This window comes from Oncorhynchus mykiss, chromosome 21 (assembly GCF_013265735.2).
Source record: "Oncorhynchus mykiss isolate Arlee chromosome 21, USDA_OmykA_1.1, whole genome shotgun sequence".
In the NCBI taxonomy this organism is placed as follows: Eukaryota; Metazoa; Chordata; class Actinopteri; order Salmoniformes; family Salmonidae; genus Oncorhynchus; species Oncorhynchus mykiss.
Genome location: NC_048585.1, coordinates 35,155,570 through 35,172,741, shown reverse-complemented (window position 1 = coordinate 35,172,741; position 17,172 = coordinate 35,155,570). Strand labels below are relative to the sequence as shown.

Genomic DNA, 17,172 nt, shown 5'->3' with positions numbered 1-17,172 from the left:
ACAGATATAGCCCTTGGTTCTCCCCAGACCTGACTGCCCTTAACCAACACAAAAACATCCTATGGCGTTCTGCATTAGCATCGAACAGCCCCCGTGATATGCAGCTGTTCAGGGAAGCTAGAAACCATTATACACAGGCAGTTAGAAAAGCCAAGGCTAGCTTTTTCAAGCAGAAATTTGCTTCTTGCAACACTAACTCAAAAAAGTTCTGGGACACTGTAAAGTCCATGGAGAATAAGAACACCTCCTCCCAGCTGCCCACTGCACTGAAGATAGGAAACACTGTCACCACTGATAAATCCACCATAATTGAACATTTCAATAAGCATTTTTCTACTGCTGGCCATGCTTTCCACCTGGCTACTCCTACTCCTGTCAACAGCACTGCACCCCCAACAGCAACTCGCCCAAGCCTTCCCCATTTCTCCTTCTCCCAAATCCATTCAGCTGATGTTCTGAAAGAGCTGCAAAATCTGGACCCCTACAAATCAGCCGGGCTAGACAATCTGGACCCTTTCTTTCTAAAATTATCTGCCGAAATTGTTGCCACCCCTATTACTAGCCTGTTCAACCTCTCTTTCGTGTCGTCTGAGATTCCCAAAGATTGGAAAGCAGCTGCGGTCATCCCCCTCTTCAAAGGGGGAGACACTCTTGACCCAAACTGCTACAGACCTATATCTATCCAACCATGCCTTTCTAAGGTCTTCGAAAGCCAAGTCAACAAACAGATTACCGACCATTTCGAATCTCACCATACCTTCTCTGCTATGCAATCTGGTTTCAGAGCTGGTCATGGGTGCACCTCAGCCACGCTCAAGGTCCTAAACTATATCTTAACTGCCATCGATAAGAAACATTACTGTGCAGCCGTATTCATTGATCTGGCCAAGGCTTTCGACTCTGTCAATCACCACATCCTCATCGGCAGACTCAACAGCCTTGGTTTCTCAAATGATTGCCTCGCCTGGTTCACCAACTACTTCTCTGATAGAGTTCAGTGTGTCAAATCGGAGGGTCTGTTGTCCGGACCTCTGGCAGTCTCTATGGGGGTGCCACAGGGTTCAATTCTTGGACCGACTCTCTTCTCTGTATACATCAATGAGGTCGCTCTTGCTGCTGGTGAGTCTCTGATCCACCTCTACGCAGACGACACCATTCTGTATACTTCCGGCCCTTCTTTGGACACTGTGTTAACAACCCTCCAGGCAAGCTTCAATGCCACACAACTCTCCTTCCGTGGCCTCCAATTGCTCTTAAATACAAGTAAAACTAAATGCATGCTCTTCAACCGATCGCTACCTGCACCTACCCGCCTGTCCAACATCACTACTCTGGACGGCTCTGACTTAGAATACGTGGGCAACTACAAATACTTAGGTGTCTGGTTAGACTGTAAACTCTCCTTCCAGACCCATATCAAACATCTCCAATCCAAAGTTAAATCTAGAATTGGCTTCCTATTTCGCAACAAAGCATCCTTCACTCATGCTGCCAAACATACCCTTGTAAAACTGACCATCCTACCAATCCTCGACTTTGGCGATGTCATTTACAAAATAGCCTCCAATACCCTACTCAACAAATTGGATGCAGTCTATCACAGTGCAATCCGTTTTGTCACCAAAGCCCCATATACTACCCGCCATTGCGACCTGTACGCTCTCGTTGGCTGGCCCTCGCTTCATACTCGTCGCCAAACCCACTGGCTCCATGTCATCTACAAGACCCTGCTAGGGAAAGTCCCCCCTTATCTCAGCTCGCTGGTCACCATAGCATCTCCCACCTGTAGCACACGCTCCAGCAGGTATATCTCTCTAGTCACCCCCAAAACCAATTCTTTCTTTGGCCGCCTCTCTTTCCAGTTCTCTGCTGCCAATGACTGGAACGAACTACAAAAATCTCTGAAACTGGAAACACTTATCTCCCTCACTAGCTTTAAGCACCAACTGTCAGAGCAGCTCACAGATTACTGCACCTGTACATAGCCCACCTATAATGTAGCCCAAACAACTACCTCTTTCCCAACTGTATTTAATTTATTTATTTATTTTGCTCCTTTGCACCCCATTATTTTTATTTCTACTTTGCACATTCTTCCATTGCAAAACTACCATTCCAGTGTTTTACTTGCTATATTGTATTTACTTTGCCACCATGGCCACCATGGCCTTTACCTCCCTTCTCACCTCATTTGCTCACATTGTATAAAGACTTGTTTATACTGTATTATTGACTGTATGTTTGTTTTACTCCATGTGTAACTCTGTGTCGTTGTATCTGTCGAACTGCTTTGCTTTATCTTGGCCAGGTCGCAATTGTAAATGAGAACTTGTTCTCAACTTGCCTACCTGGTTAAATAAAGGTAAAATAAAATAAATAAATAAAATACAGTAAGAGCAAAATAATCATAACATTTCCACACTCTAATTGTAGTCTAAGTTTCTCTTAGAATAAAAACATTAGTGTAACAACAGTTTTAGTAAGTAATACTGACGAGTAGTAACAAGTAAGTGTGTTTTTAGAGACACAGTAGTGCCTTGGGAACCAAAAGCATAATCGTGCTCTAACTCCCCCTTGCGCTGGTCTGGAGCAATGAAGTAGTCACGCGGGGTACCGTACTAAACCACAAATTACCTCTAAATCCCACAGCATAATCGCAAAACTTTTAGTTGAGCAACCACTATAGTTGGGTTGTTTTCTTTAAAAATAAAAAAATGCATTGGTTTGTTATGAAAAATAATGCATCCCGATCTGGCGTTGTGTAGACTTACATTTTTCAGCACCTGCTGTGCTCCTGTGGAAGGATTTTGTCCACAGTGGGCTTCACCACCTTCAGAGCATCTCTTACAATCAGTTTGATTGTGTGGGCAAGACATGGATGATGCATCCATTTTAAAATGTTCATGGCTTAGGTTATGTTAGCTGCATTGTCGCTGACACAACAGACCACTTTTCCATCTACTTGTCATTCTCTGGCCACTCTCAACACTTCCTCTGCCAAGTTCTATGAGGTGTGTCTGTCGCTGAACTCAAAGCAGTCCAGAAGACAGCTAGACATTGAAAAATCTTCAATGAGGTGACTTGTAACTGACATGTAAGAAGTGGTTACCCTTGATGTCCAGAAGTCAGTGGTAAGGCAAACTGCAGTAGCTTTTTGAACTATTTTCCACACTGAAGCCTGTGTGATCTCGTACAGTTGTGGAATATGTTATTTTGAAAGGGTTTTCCTGCTTGGAATTGTGTATATTTGGATTTAGACTATTGCTATGATTTCTAAAACCTCCACAATCAAAAATGGCTGGAAATCGGTTGCAATCATTTTAGCCAATACAATATCAATTTGGCCTTGTTTTGCTACAGACCTAGACTTTGGCATACACTGGTCCATAGAAGACTGTGGAGTAGGCCTACTTGACTGAGTGGATACTTCTCCATGTGTGGAGGTGCTGGCTCCACCACTATCACTAGCAGGCCTGCTAGTTTCTCGAAGCGCAGCTACAGCTAGCTTCACAGTTGGGTGCACAGTTTGCATATGCCGTTGTAGGTTGTGCATAGAACAGGCTTGATATGAGATTTTGTTTTGACAAATTCTACACTGGCTCTAACATTGTCTACATTAAACATGCATCCAAATGCTACTGTACTTCCGACTCATTTCACAGCTGTCCTTCCTCTCTCTCCTCGGCTGTAAAGTTGTGTGACTGAGTGAGTTGGCTCGGCCTACCCTCACTCATCTTTGTTTCATTGGTTGACACTGTGTGTCTGATTGACAGGAACAACAGGTGAGTCTGTTCGTCTGAGCAGAGATTCAGAACGAATATCTGTGGGCTTGAGCATTTAGGCCTATATTATTACATTTTTTCATTATTTGAATTAGTTAATTCTATTCTATATTCTTTAAATCTTTTGATTATTCAGAACTTAATTTTTTTATAATTTTATAAATAGATTCAGCTCTTCTGATATGCGAGCTGGCTCCCAACGTTCAACGAGCTGGCTCCCAAGTTTGCGAACGACCCATCAATACTTTTTTGAGGGACTAGTTTTACCATGAAACTCAAGGTTTTCAAGTCTGCAAGTCCTATTATGATGGCTTGCAAAGTGATGTGCAATCTCTATTGGAATTTGGCCAAAGTTCATATCCAACAGTTGGAATGTGTACTCACCCACACCCTGAATTGAAAATGACTGTCGAGACTCATTATAAAGGACTCTACCTAAACCATTTCAATAACGGGTGCAATAAGTCCAAGTAACAGATTGGATTAGTTAGGAAAAGTTGTGTTATTTATATTTGAGTAGCATAAGATCAATGAATCAATGAAAAACAAAAAGAAAGATCCTACAATAGAGCATGCTGGGAAATATGATACTGATGGAGGTGGTTTTGTTTAACACTTATTATTAACACAAATACTGGGGTTCTTTTACACTTAACACTAGAAATGTTACACTGAAAATGCAACACTAGGTAATACTGGCTTATATGCTATGTCGTCAATGGTTCATATTTCAACCTTTGGTTAGTTGACGGGTTCTTGGAGGAACCTTTAATGGTTTAATGTAGCAGCGGGTTCCTGGAGTGGAGGTGAAGCTTAGTCGGGCGTGGCTTTAAGAACTTTTGGGGGGCCACCCGTTGGCATAAATGTCATTCCTGTTCATTTGTTCTGTTGTCATCAAATCTTAAACATTGACAGCTTTGTAGACTTAATGAGGTTAACAGAGGTGTATGAGTTTCTCTAGAACCTATAGAAATATTGGAATAGTTACCCATTTGTAACTATGTAATCAATGATATTAGTATTAGAATATGCAATATGCATCAATACTCAAGGAACATTTTAATTAGCAGTGTGCAAACATACCATGATAAAAAGGAAATACACTTTTGCTGATGGGTGACCAAAAATAACAACATCTGACAGCTACAATATATTATTAGAAAGTTCAAAATTGAAACCCTCCCATCATAAAAAGGTTCAGGTTTGAACCTTTACACCAGATTTCCTAAAGGAAACTTTTTCAACTGGAAAGGTTCCGCCGGTGTAGCAACCCAAACAGTTCTTCCTGGCACCTTTACATCTAAGAGTGTATTATGGGTAGTGCCACGTTCTTACCAACTGAGCAACCAAGGAGCCAATAAGTGAGATTTACATTGTTTTCCATTGCTAGTGCTACACCCTTTTGCTCCATATTTAACAAGCACGAATGTATGTATGTAAGTAAATGATTAGCCACCTCAAATAAATGCCACTTCTTTGATGTTTTAGAGCAAGGTTGGACTCACCTCTCGATCTGCAGGGTGACTTTGGAGGGCTCCAAGTTGGGGTTATCCCACTCTATCTGGGGACATTGCATGAAGTAGCAGAGAGTGTAGAGTGCCTCAGGCTCCCAGTGCACCGTGCCGCTCTTCTGGTGAACTGGCATGCCGTTGCTAGGGTTCTTAATGCGCAATGGCTGGAGATGGTGCATGGCCCGTGACACCAAATCACCTACAAGGGGAAAAAAATGGATTTTTGGTTTGTACAGTAGCAGTCAAAAGTTTGGACACCTACTCATTCAAGGGTTTTTCTTAATTTTCACTGTTTTCTACATTGTAGAATAATAGCGAAGACCATCAAACTATGAAATAACACATATGGATTAATGTAGTAACCAAAAAAAAGTGTTAAACAAATCTAAATATATTTTATATTTGAGATTATTCAAATAGCCACCCTTTGCCTTGATGACAGCTTTTCACACTCTTGGCATTCTCTAAACCAGCTTCATGAAGTAGTCACCTTGGATGCATTTCAATTAACAGGTGTGCCTTGTCAAAATTTAATTTGTGGGATTTCATTTCTACTTAATTAATGTGTTTGAGCCAATCAGTTTTGTTGTGACAAGGTAGGGGTGGTATACAGAAGATAGCCCAATTTGGTAAAAGACCAAGTCCATATTATGGCTAGAACAGCTCCTCCTGGAAATGACTGGACCAAAGTGCAGCGTGATGAGCATACATTTCTCTTTATTTTAAATGAATGTCGCCAACAAAACAATGAAACGGCCGTGAAGCTTAACTTGGGCAATCATGCCACTAACAAAGTCAAGTACCCACAAATGCGAAAGAAAAAAGGTTGCCTAAGTATGATTTCCAATCAGAGATAACGATAGACATCTGTCTCTGATTGAGAACCACATCCGGCAAAAAACAAAGAAATACAAAACATGGAAATAAAGAAACTAGAATGCCCACCCTAGTCACACGCTGGCCTATCCAAAATAGAGAATAAAAGCCTATTAATAAAATAATAAAAGCCTCTGACATGTTCAGAGGCGACTGCGTGAAATCAGGCCTTCATGGTCAAATTGCTGCAAAGAAACCACTACTAAAGGACACCAATAAGAAGAAGAGACCTGTTTGGGCCAAGAAACATGAGCAATGGACATTAGACTTGTGAAAATCTATCCTTTGGTCTGAAGAGTCCAAATATGAGGTTTTTGGTACCAACCGCCGTGTCTTTGTGAGACACAGTGTAGGTGAACGGATGATCTCCGGATGTGTGTCCCATCGTAAAGCGTGTGGGGGTGCTTTTCTGGTGACACTGTCTGTGATTTATTTTTAATTCAAGGCAGACTAATCCAGCATGGCTACCACATCATTCTGCAGTGATACGCCATCCCATCTGGTTCGCACTTAGTGGGACTATCATTTGTTTTTCAACAGGACAACGACCCAACACCTCCAGGCTAGAAAGGGCTATTTGACCAAGAAGAAGGGTGATGGAGTGCTGCATCAGATGACCTGGCCTGCACAATCACCCGACCTCAACCCAATTGAGATGTTCTGTGATGAGTTGGACCGCAGAATGAAGGAAAAGTGGCCAACAAGTGCTCTGCATAGTTGGGAACTCCTTCAAGACTGTTGGAAAAGCATTCCAGGTGAAGCTGGATGAGAGAATGCCAAGAATGTGCAAAGGAGAGAATGCCAAGATGGTGCAATGCTGTCATCAAGGCACAGGGTGGCTACTTTGAAGAATCTCAAATATACATTTATATTTTGATTTATTTAACACTTTTTGGTTATTACATGATTCCATGTGTTATTTCATAGTTTTGATGTCTTTACTATTATTCTAGAATGTAGAAATAGTACAAATAAAGAAAAACCCTTGAATGAGTAGGTGTGGTACTGTACAATTGTTTACCTTGAGGACAAAAAAAAAAAGTAATGTATAGTGTATTCACACCGGGTATAAACTTTAAATCCTTTGTCACAGGAAGGCCAAAAAGATAATCAAGGACAACAACCAACCGAGCCACTGCCTGTTCACCCTGCTATCATCCAGAAGGTGAGGTCAGTACAGGTGCATCAAAGCTGTGACCGAGAGACTGAAAAACAGCATCTGTTTCAAGACCATCAGACCGTTAAATAGCCATCACTAGCACAGAGATGCTGCTGCTTACATACGGACTTGAAATCATTGGCCACTTTAAAAAATGCAACACTAGTCACTTTAATAATGTTTACATATCTTGCATCTCATATGTATATACTGTAGTCTATACTATCTGTTGCATCTTAGCCTTTGCCACTCTAAATTGCTCATCCATATATTTATATATTCTTATTACATTCCTTTACTTAGATTTGTGTGTATTAGGTACTTGTTGTGAAATTGTTAGATATTGCTGCACTGTCGGAACTAGAAGCACAATTATTTCGCTACACTCACAATAACATCTGCTAAACATGTATGTGACCAATAAAATGTGATTTGAATAGCTTTATAATACCTGTTTAACTTCTTAAGATATAGTGGGCAGCATTTTCACTTTTGGATAAATAGCGTGCCCAATTTCAACTTCCTGCGACGCATGCCAAGAATATAAGATATGCATATTATTAGTAGGTTTGGATAGCAAACACTGACGTTTCTAAAACTGATTGAATCATGTCTGTGAGTTTATGTAGCAGGCAAAACTCCGAGGACTAACTGTTCAGATTATTTTTTTTTTTTTAGGTCTCTGTCTGTTCATTGACTTCTCATTGGCAAACAATATTTCTTAGGAACTTGTTTGCAGTTCTTACCGCTTCCACTGGATGTCACCAGTCTTTGGAATTTGTTTGAGGTTATTCATTTGTGCAATGAAGAAGTAGGGCCAACTAGGAACTGGGTAACACTGTTGAGAGTTGGCCAAGACTTGAAATGTAGTGTTAGTTTCCTCTCGTCCTCTATTGAAAACAGATAGACCCGTCTTCAATTTGATCGATTATTAACGTTTAAAAATAACTAAAGTGGTATTACAAAAGTAGTTTGAAATAATTTGGCAAAGTTTATAGGCAACTTTTGAAATATTTTGTAGTGACGTTGCGCATTTTGGAAGCTGTTTTTTTCTGGATCAAACGGGCGAAGTAAATTGACATTTTGGATATATATGGACGGAATTAATCGAACAAAAGGACCAATTGTGATGTTTATGGGACATATTGGAGTGCCAACAAAAGAAGCTCGTCAAAGGTAAGGCATGTTTTATATTTTATTTCTGCGTTTTGTGTAGCGCCTGGGGGGTTGAAATATGCTACCCTCTTTGTTTACTGTTGTGCTATCATCAGATAATAGGTTCTTATGCTTTCACCGAAAAGCTTTTTTTAAATCTGACATGTTGGCTGGATTCACAACGAGTGTAGCTTTAATTGAGTATCTTACATGTGTGATTTAATGAAAATGTGATTTTTATATACATGTATTTGAATTTGCCACGCTGCATTTTCCCTGGTTAATCTCAGAACCCAAATCAAATCTTGTGTGCTCTGGCCAGCTACTCAATTCGCTTTCTGGGGGTCGAGGTGTAATATGTACTGAACAAAATCAGCAGACAACTACCATCCCTCTCAAAGTCTCTGCCAAAGCCAAAATGCATGCAATACACTGAATGAAAATATGGAGTTTTCTGACAATGTTTTCAATGCAACTATTTTGCAAGTTGGCAACATTTAATATGCACCACTAGAGAACTTTCCCTGACCCATTTCAATTATCCCTTCCACGAAATCATGATATATCAAAATAATAATTTACATTAAATAAATAAAGGTGAAATAAATAAAAATTGATCCACTCAGATTCAGCAGCAGGGCTGACATACGTTAATCTGTCAAGAGTTACTACTGTATATATAAAATATTGTCTGGTCCACCTATTGCTTGACTCCTAACATCACATTCACTCTACAACACAATAAGATACTATAATTTTCTATGGCACGTGATTCCCTTATAATACAAAAATGCACACACTCCCTTGCTAAAGCCTTCACACACTCCCTCATTCAAGTGCTTTCTCAGTCACACACCTACTCACAATAACATTGCTAATTCACACACACCCACACAACTCCTGACATCTGGTGAAATGCTGTCTCAAAACAACGCTAGTCATTTTAATTGCTTATACTCCAATACTGCAGTGAATTTGGACTGTAATCCTCCAGGAATAGGATAAAGAAATAGGAGTTTTGTACTTCTAATCATGCTAACACATACAGAAACTGTGAAATTCAATCCCTCAAATACATTTCATGAATGTACAGTACCTAATGGAAATATACTTCCAGACATCCAAAAAATGTTGAGCAGTAAGTATTTCTCCCAACATATCGAAACTTCACAAAGGTGTAAAGCATATTGAGGAGGTCATTGGTGATGCATTTTAGAATAATGGGTCTGTATACTTCAGTACAAAAGAGTTGCTAATCATTCCCTCTAACATTTTCAGTGCCCTTAGTGGAGTTTGTTTTCACTTTCTGTTTCTGTTATCTTTTAGGAGTGCAGAAGATGTATGTCTCAGCCACTGTTTTACCTCTATTTAACAAGGCAAGCCAGTTAAGAACAAATTCTTATTTACAATAATGGCCTAGGAACAGTAGGTTAACTGCCTTGTTCAGGGACAGAACAACAGATTTTTACCTTGTCAGCTCTGGGATTTGATCTAGCAATGTACTGTAGGACTCAACATGTTAATTAGGATTGGCCACTCCGAATGGTAATAAGCCACATTATTTAAATGCATTTAAACCATTTAAATAGTAACTGTGACAAATTCAGACATAATTTAGTGTAAAAATTATCCTTCCTTCCTGTTCATTCGTTATGGGTCTTACATGTCGGGCTTGTTTAATTATAGAACCCATGACTTTCAATAAGACAATTTCGAAATTATTAACTACAGCTCATTTTAGGCACTCTGCTTTTATTGGATAATCTTTGACCCCCAACACACACAGATCTGATGTGAGAAATCTGACTAGTTTCTGGCATCAGTATCCAAAATTGCTTTGAGCAAGGCACTTAACTGCTCCGGGGGTGCTGCACTGCTGCTGACCCTACGGCTGACCCTGTATGTGTATAGCCTTGGAGAGTTGGGTTGAAAAGCAAAATTATACATTTTCATTCTCAACAATGAACATAGTATTCTTCTATACTGTCACGTTCTGACCATCGTTCGTGTGTGTTTTCCTTGTTTTAGTGTTGGTCAGGACGTGAACTGGGTGGGCATTCTATGTTGGATGTCTTGTTTGTCTATTTCTATGTCTGGCCTGATATGGTTCTCAATCAGAGGCAGGTGTTAGTCATTGTCTCTGATTGGGAACCATATTTAGGTAGCCTGGGTTTCACTGTGTGTTTGTGGGTGATTGTTCCTGTCTATGTGTTTTTCACCAGATAGGCTGTTTTAGGTTTTCGTTACGTTCATCACGTTCTTTATTTTGTAGTGTTTGCATTGATTCGTGTTTTACGTTTGTTTCATTAAAACATGGATCGCAATCTACACGCTGCATTTTGGTCCGACTCTCCTTCTCATAAAGAAAACCGTTACAGAATCACCCACACCAAAAGGACCAAGCAGCGTGTCAACAGGCAGGAGCAGCGCGAGGAGACGCGCAATAAGGATTTCTGGACATGGGAGGAAATCCTCGACGGGAGAGGACCCTGGGCTAAACCAGGGGAGTGTAGCCGCCCAAAGAGGCAACAGGAGCAGCCCAAAGAGGAGGTATGGACATGGGAGGACGAATTAGAAGGAAGAGGACCCTGGGCTCAGCCAGGAGAATATCGCCGCCCCAAAGAAGAACTGGAGGCGGCGAAAGCGGAGAGGCGCAGATATGAGGAGGCAGCACGACGTAGCGGATGGAAGCCTGAGAGGCAGCCCCAAAAATTTCTTGGGGGGGGGCTAACAGGGAGTATGGCTATGCCAGGTAGGAGACCTGGGCAGACTCCCTGTGCTTACCGGGGGGCTAGAGAGACCGGACAGGCACCGTGTTATGCAGTGGTGCGCACGGTGTCTCCAGTGCGGGTGCATAGCCCGGTGCGGTATATTCCAGCTCCGCGTGTCTGCCGGGCTAGATTGAGCGTCAAGCCTAATGCCATGAAGCCGGCTCTACGCAGCTGGTCCCCAGTGCGTCTCCTTGGGCCGGCTTACATGGCACCAGCCTTGCGCTCGGTGTCTCCGGTTCGCCTGCATAGCCCAGTGCGGGCTATTCCACCTCGCCGCACTGGCAGGGCGACCGTGAGCATTCAACCAGGTAAGGTTGGGCAGGCTCGGTGCTCAAGAGCTCCAGTGCGCCTGCACGGTCCGGTTTTTCCAGTACCACCTCCACACCCCAGCCCTCCGGTAGCAGCTCCCCGCACCAGGCTTCCTGTGCGTGTCCTCGGCCCAGTACCACCAGTGCCAGCACCACGCATCAGGCCTACAGTGCGCCTCGCCTGTCCAGCGCTGTCGGAGCCCTCCTCCTCTCCAGCGTTGTCTGAGTCTCCCGCCTGTTTAGCGCTGTTAGAGCCTTCCTTCTCTACAGCGCTGCCGGAGTCTCCCGCCTGTTCAGAACTGCCAGTTTGCAAAGAGCTGCCAGTTAGCATAGAGCTGCCAGTTAGCATAGAGCTGCCAGTTAGCATAGAGCTGCCAGTTAGCATAGAGCTGCCAGTTAGCAAGGAGCTGCCAGTCTGCAAGGAGCTGCCAGTCTGCAAGGAGCTGCCAGTCTGCAAGGAGCTGCCAGTCTGCATAGAGCTGCCAGTCTGCAAGGAGCTGCCAGTCTGCAAGGAGCCGCCAGAGCTGCCTGTCTGCAGGATGCCGCCAAAGCTGCCAGTCTGCAAGGAGCCGCCAGAGCTGCCAGTCTGCAAGGAGCCGCCAGAGCTGCCAGTCTGCAAGGAGCCGCCAGAGCTGCCAGTTAGCATGGAGCAGCCAGGGCCGCCAGTCAGCATGGAGCAGCCAGGGCCGCCAGTCAGCATGGAGCAGCCAGGGCCGCCAGTCAGCATGGAGCAGCCAGTCAGCATGGAGCAGCCAGAGCAGCCAGTCAGCATGGAGCAGCCAGAGCTGCCAGTCAGCATGGAGCAGCCAGTCAGCATGGAGCAGCCAGGGCCGCCAGTCAGCATGGAGCAGCCAGGGCCGCCAGTCAGCATGGAGCAGCCAGGGCCGCCAGTCAGCATGGAGCAGCCAGTCAGCATGGAGCAGCCAGTCAGCATGGAGCAGCCAGTCAGCATGGAGCAGCCAGAGCTGCCAGTCAGCATGGAGCAGCCAGTCAGCATGGAGCAGCCAGAGCTGCCAGTCAGCATGGAGCAGCCAGTCAGCATGGAGCAGCCAGAGCTGCCAGTCATCATGGAGCAGCCAGTCAGCATGGAGCAGTCAGAGCTGCCAGTCGACCAGACTCTTCCAGATCTGCCAGTCGACCAGACTCTTCCAGATCTGCCAGTCGACCAGACTCTTCCAGATCTGCCAGTCGACCAGACTCTTCCAGATCTGCCAGTCGACCAGAATCTTCCAGATCTGCCAGTCGACCAGAATCTTCCAGATCTGCCAGTCGACCAGAATCTTCCAGATCTGCCAGTCGACCAGACTCTTCCAGATCTGCCAGTCGACCAGACTCTTCCAGATCTGCCAGTCGACCAGACTCTTCCAGATCTGCCAGTCGACCAGACTCTTCCAGATCTGCCAGTCGACCAGACTCTTCCAGATCTGCCAGTCGACCAGACTCTTCCAGATCTGCCAGTCGACCAGAATCTTCCAGATCTGCCAGTCGACCAGAATCTTCCAGATCTGCCAGTCGACCAGAATCTTCCAGATCTGCCAGTCGACCAGACTCTTCCAGATCTGCCAGTCGACCAGACTCTTCCAGATCTGCCAGTCGACCAGACTCTTCCAGATCTGCCAGTCGACCAGACTCTTCCAGATCTGCCAGTCGACCAGACTCTTCCAGATCTGCCAGTCGACCAGACTCTTCCAGATCTGCCAGTCGACCAGACTCTTCCAGATCCGCCAGTCGACCAGACTCTTCCAGATCCGCCAGTCGACCAGACTCTTCCAGATCCGCCAGTCGACCAGACTCTTCCGGATCCGCCAGTCGACCAGACTCTTCCGGAACCGCCAGCCGACCAGACTCTTCCGGAACCGCCGGCCAGCCAGGATCTGCCGGATCCAACCACCTGCCTGAGCTTCCTCTCAGTGCTGAGCTTCCTCTCAGTGCTGAGCTTCCTCTCAGTGCTGAGCTACCCATCAGTCCCGAGCTACCTCTGTCCCGAGCTGCCCCTCTGTCCCGAGCGGTCTTTAAGGAGGGTAACCTATCTAGGGACGCTAAGGAGGTGGACTAAAACTGTTATGGAGTGGGGTCCACGTCCAGCGCCAGAGCCGCCACCGCGGACAGATGCCCACCCACACCCTCCCCCATAGGTTTAAGTTGTGCGTCCGGAGTCCGCACCTTGGAGGGGGGGTACTGTCACGTTCTGACCATCGTTCGTGTGTGTTTTCCTTGTTTTAGTGTTGGTCAGGACGTGAACTGGGTGGGCATTCTATGTTGGATGTCTTGTTTGTCTATTTCTATGTCTGGCCTGATATGGTTCTCAATCAGAGGCAGGTGTTAGTCATTGTCTCTGATTGGGAACCATATTTAGGTAGCCTGGGTTTCACTGTGTGTTTGTGGGTGTTCCTGTCTATGTGTTTTTCACCAGATAGGCTGTTTTAGGTTTTCGTTACGTTCATCACGTTCTTTATTTTGTAGTGTTTGCATTGATTCGTGTTTTACGTTTGTTTCATTAAAACATGGATCGCAATCTACACGCTGCATTTTGGTCCGACTCTCCTTCTCATAAAGAAAACCGTTACATATACACTATAAATATGCCCAAAACATGTCCCTATACACATAAAACAAAAACATACCCCAATTGTCAATAGTTAACTATACTGAACAAAAATATAAATGCAACATGCAACAATTTCCACAAATGTATTGAGTTAGTTCATATAAGGAAAAAAGTCAATTGAAATAAATGAAATAGGCCCGAATCTATCAATTTCACATGACTGGGCAGGGGCGCAGCCATGGATGGGCCTAGGAGGGCATAGGCTCACCCACTGGCGAGCCAGGCCCACCCACTGGGGAGCCGTGACCTGCAAGTAAGAATGAGTTTTTCCCCATCAAAGGGCATTACAGACATAAATACTCCTCAGTTTCATCAGCTGTCTGGGTGACTGGTCTCAGACGATGGCGCAGGTTAAGATGCCGGATGTGGAGGTCCTGGGCTGGCGTGGTTACACGTGGTCTGCAGTTGTGAGTCCGGTTGGATGTACTACCAACTTTTCTAAAATGACGTTGGAGGCGGCTTATGGTAGAGAAATGAACTTTCAATTATCTGGCAACAGCTCTGGTGGACATTCCTGCATTCACCATGCCAATTACACGCTCCCTCAACTTGAGATATGTGGCAGAATTTTGTGTAGTGGCTTTTTATTGTCCCCAGCACTAGGTGCACCTGTGTAATGAGCATGCTGTTCAATCAGCTTCTTAGTATGCCACAACTGTCAGGTGGATGAATTGTCTTGGCAAAGGAGAAATGCTAACTAACAGTTTGTAAACAAATTTCGGCACAACATTTGAGAGAAATAAGCTTTTTGTGCGTATGGAAAATTTCTGCATCTTTTATTTCAGCCTATGAAACATTGGACCAACACTTTACATGTTGCATTTATATTTTTGTTCAGAATATATCTATTTGAAATACGACAGAGAGAAGACAAAGGGTCAGAGGTTAGAGGTGGGGTTCAGCCTTTCAAGTCAACGGTAAACACCGTCAGGCCTGTGACCCTTGCATTAAACGCCCACCACACGACTCATAAACAGGTGTTGGAACAGCTGTAATAAATTAGTTCCCGGAAAGGGTATGTCGTGGAGTTATGGATCCCTCCCATTAGAGAGAGGGAGAGGAACGACAAAGGTCTTGATTAATGGTAGTCTACTGCAATGGTAGTAAAATCACACTTACTGAGCTCTGCAATGCTTCCCACACGGGTAGCTAGTAGGGACTGTTCCAGGTTGCGGAGTTCAGCCTGATTGTTGGCATTGCCCTTGCCACCCTTCCCAGAGCCCTGCTGGTTCCGGTGCAGGGTCAGATTGTCCGGCAAGCTCAGCACACCTGGTGAGGGCACATGACAGAGGTTAGAGGTCAGGGGTGAGTACACAAAAAAAGGTATTGAATTGTTATTTGTCAGGGGTGACAGTTCTTTACTGCTGTGATGGTTGTGCAGAAAAATACTGTTCTTTCCCTCTCCACCATGACATGAAATGCTACACTGTTAAAAAGTTCCTGTAATTTTACAGTACACTACAGGCTACTGGTTGCAGTGAAAGTACGGTAAACAACAAGTTCCAGAATTTTGAGTATTTGTGCCAACCATCAGTCGAAATATTGTACCAGTTTAAGTGGTAGATGGTTATGTTGTCAAAGGTTCAGCAGCTCTTTGAACACGGAGTTCTACAATCTTTGTAAGAGCATGTGTATTTGTAGAGAGCTGCACTGGAAGAGCTGCACTGGGCGAGAAGACCAATTGCTATGCCTTGTAGCTACAGGAGAAGAAAGAGCCACAGGAAAGGTTGGATCACATGATGGGAGGGAGAAAGATCAAACCAGACTGTGTGATTAACTATAAATCACAATATGGTGGCAGTGGATAAGGCAGCCATGCACTCGGAAAACCACCAAGTCGTATAAGAAGATATTTTTCCGTCTGATCGACACTGCTGTCCTCAATGGCCACATAGTTCCCTGACAGCTAAAAAGTGAGATGATTACTGAACACAGGTTTATGTTTTTGGACATAAAGTTCACATACAAATCAAATATAGTTCCAGTATGCAATTATACTGACAATCTCACCCAAATCCCCACTCCTTCATCCTCAAGGGTTAGGGTTAGCCTAATGCTAAATACGTCAAATTCTAGCCATGACCAGGGCAGCTTCAAAGTATACAACACAAGACAATACTTTTTTGATGCCATTAGCATTGTTTTACAGGACTCATGAAAATATGTAGCTACATAAGCACAATTGAGTATAACGCCATAAAGGGTATGAAATCATTGCATCACGTGTCTGCGGTCATGAAGGGATATACACAGAATACATTATGCTCCACACGTAAAAATGGTGTTACAGTAGAAATTACACATACAGGCACTTGCTTTGATAGGAACTTTCAGAGCTATTAGTAAGCTATTAGCTGCTCCCAATGCAGCAGCTACTCTTCCTTGGTTCCAAACACATTATGGCACTACATTACGTCTGTCGTCTGAGATTCCCAAAGATTGGAAAGCAGCTGCGGTCATCCCCCTCTTCAAAGGGGGGGACACTCTTGACCCAAACTGCTACAGACCTATGTCTATCCTACCATGCCTTTCTAAGGTCTTTGAAAGCCAAGTCAACAAACAGATTACCGACCATTTCGAATCTCACCATACCTTCTCTGCTATGCAATCTGCTTTCAGAGCTGGTCATGGGTGCACCTCAGCCACGCTCAAGGTCCTAAACGATATCTTAACCGCCATCGATAGGAAACATTACTGTGCAGCCGTATTCATTGATCTGGCCAAGGCTTTCGACTCTGTCAATCACCACATCCTCATCGGCAGACTCGACAGCCTTGGTTTCTCAAATGATTGTCTCGCCTGGTGTGGGAGCAAATATAACACATAGACAAATGCATAAGATGTATAGAATAGCTGAACACTAAAAACAGACTACATGAAGGGAAGGTGACACATAGGTACCAGGATAGCTGGACATACCAAGGCCAGAGGGTTATACAAAAGGAGGGGGTCAGTCAAATGACTAACTGATGACCAATAGACATAGTTCGCATATTTTTAGG

The 17,172-nt window shown here is 44.1% G+C and overlaps 1 protein-coding gene across 1 annotated transcript in view; it reads right to left on the bottom strand.

Moving 5' to 3' along the window:
* Positions 1-17,172, bottom strand: part of LOC110500296 (ankyrin repeat and BTB/POZ domain-containing protein BTBD11-A) — a 196,431-nt gene that overhangs the window by 95,059 nt on the left and 84,200 nt on the right. Inside the window, exons 2-3 of the mRNA XM_021577600.2 lie at positions 15,290-15,439; positions 5,288-5,492 (exon numbers count right to left, since the gene is read on the bottom strand). Of these exons, the coding sequence (XP_021433275.2) occupies positions 5,288-5,492; positions 15,290-15,439 (355 nt within the window). The remainder of the gene's footprint in view (positions 1-5,287; positions 5,493-15,289; positions 15,440-17,172) is intronic.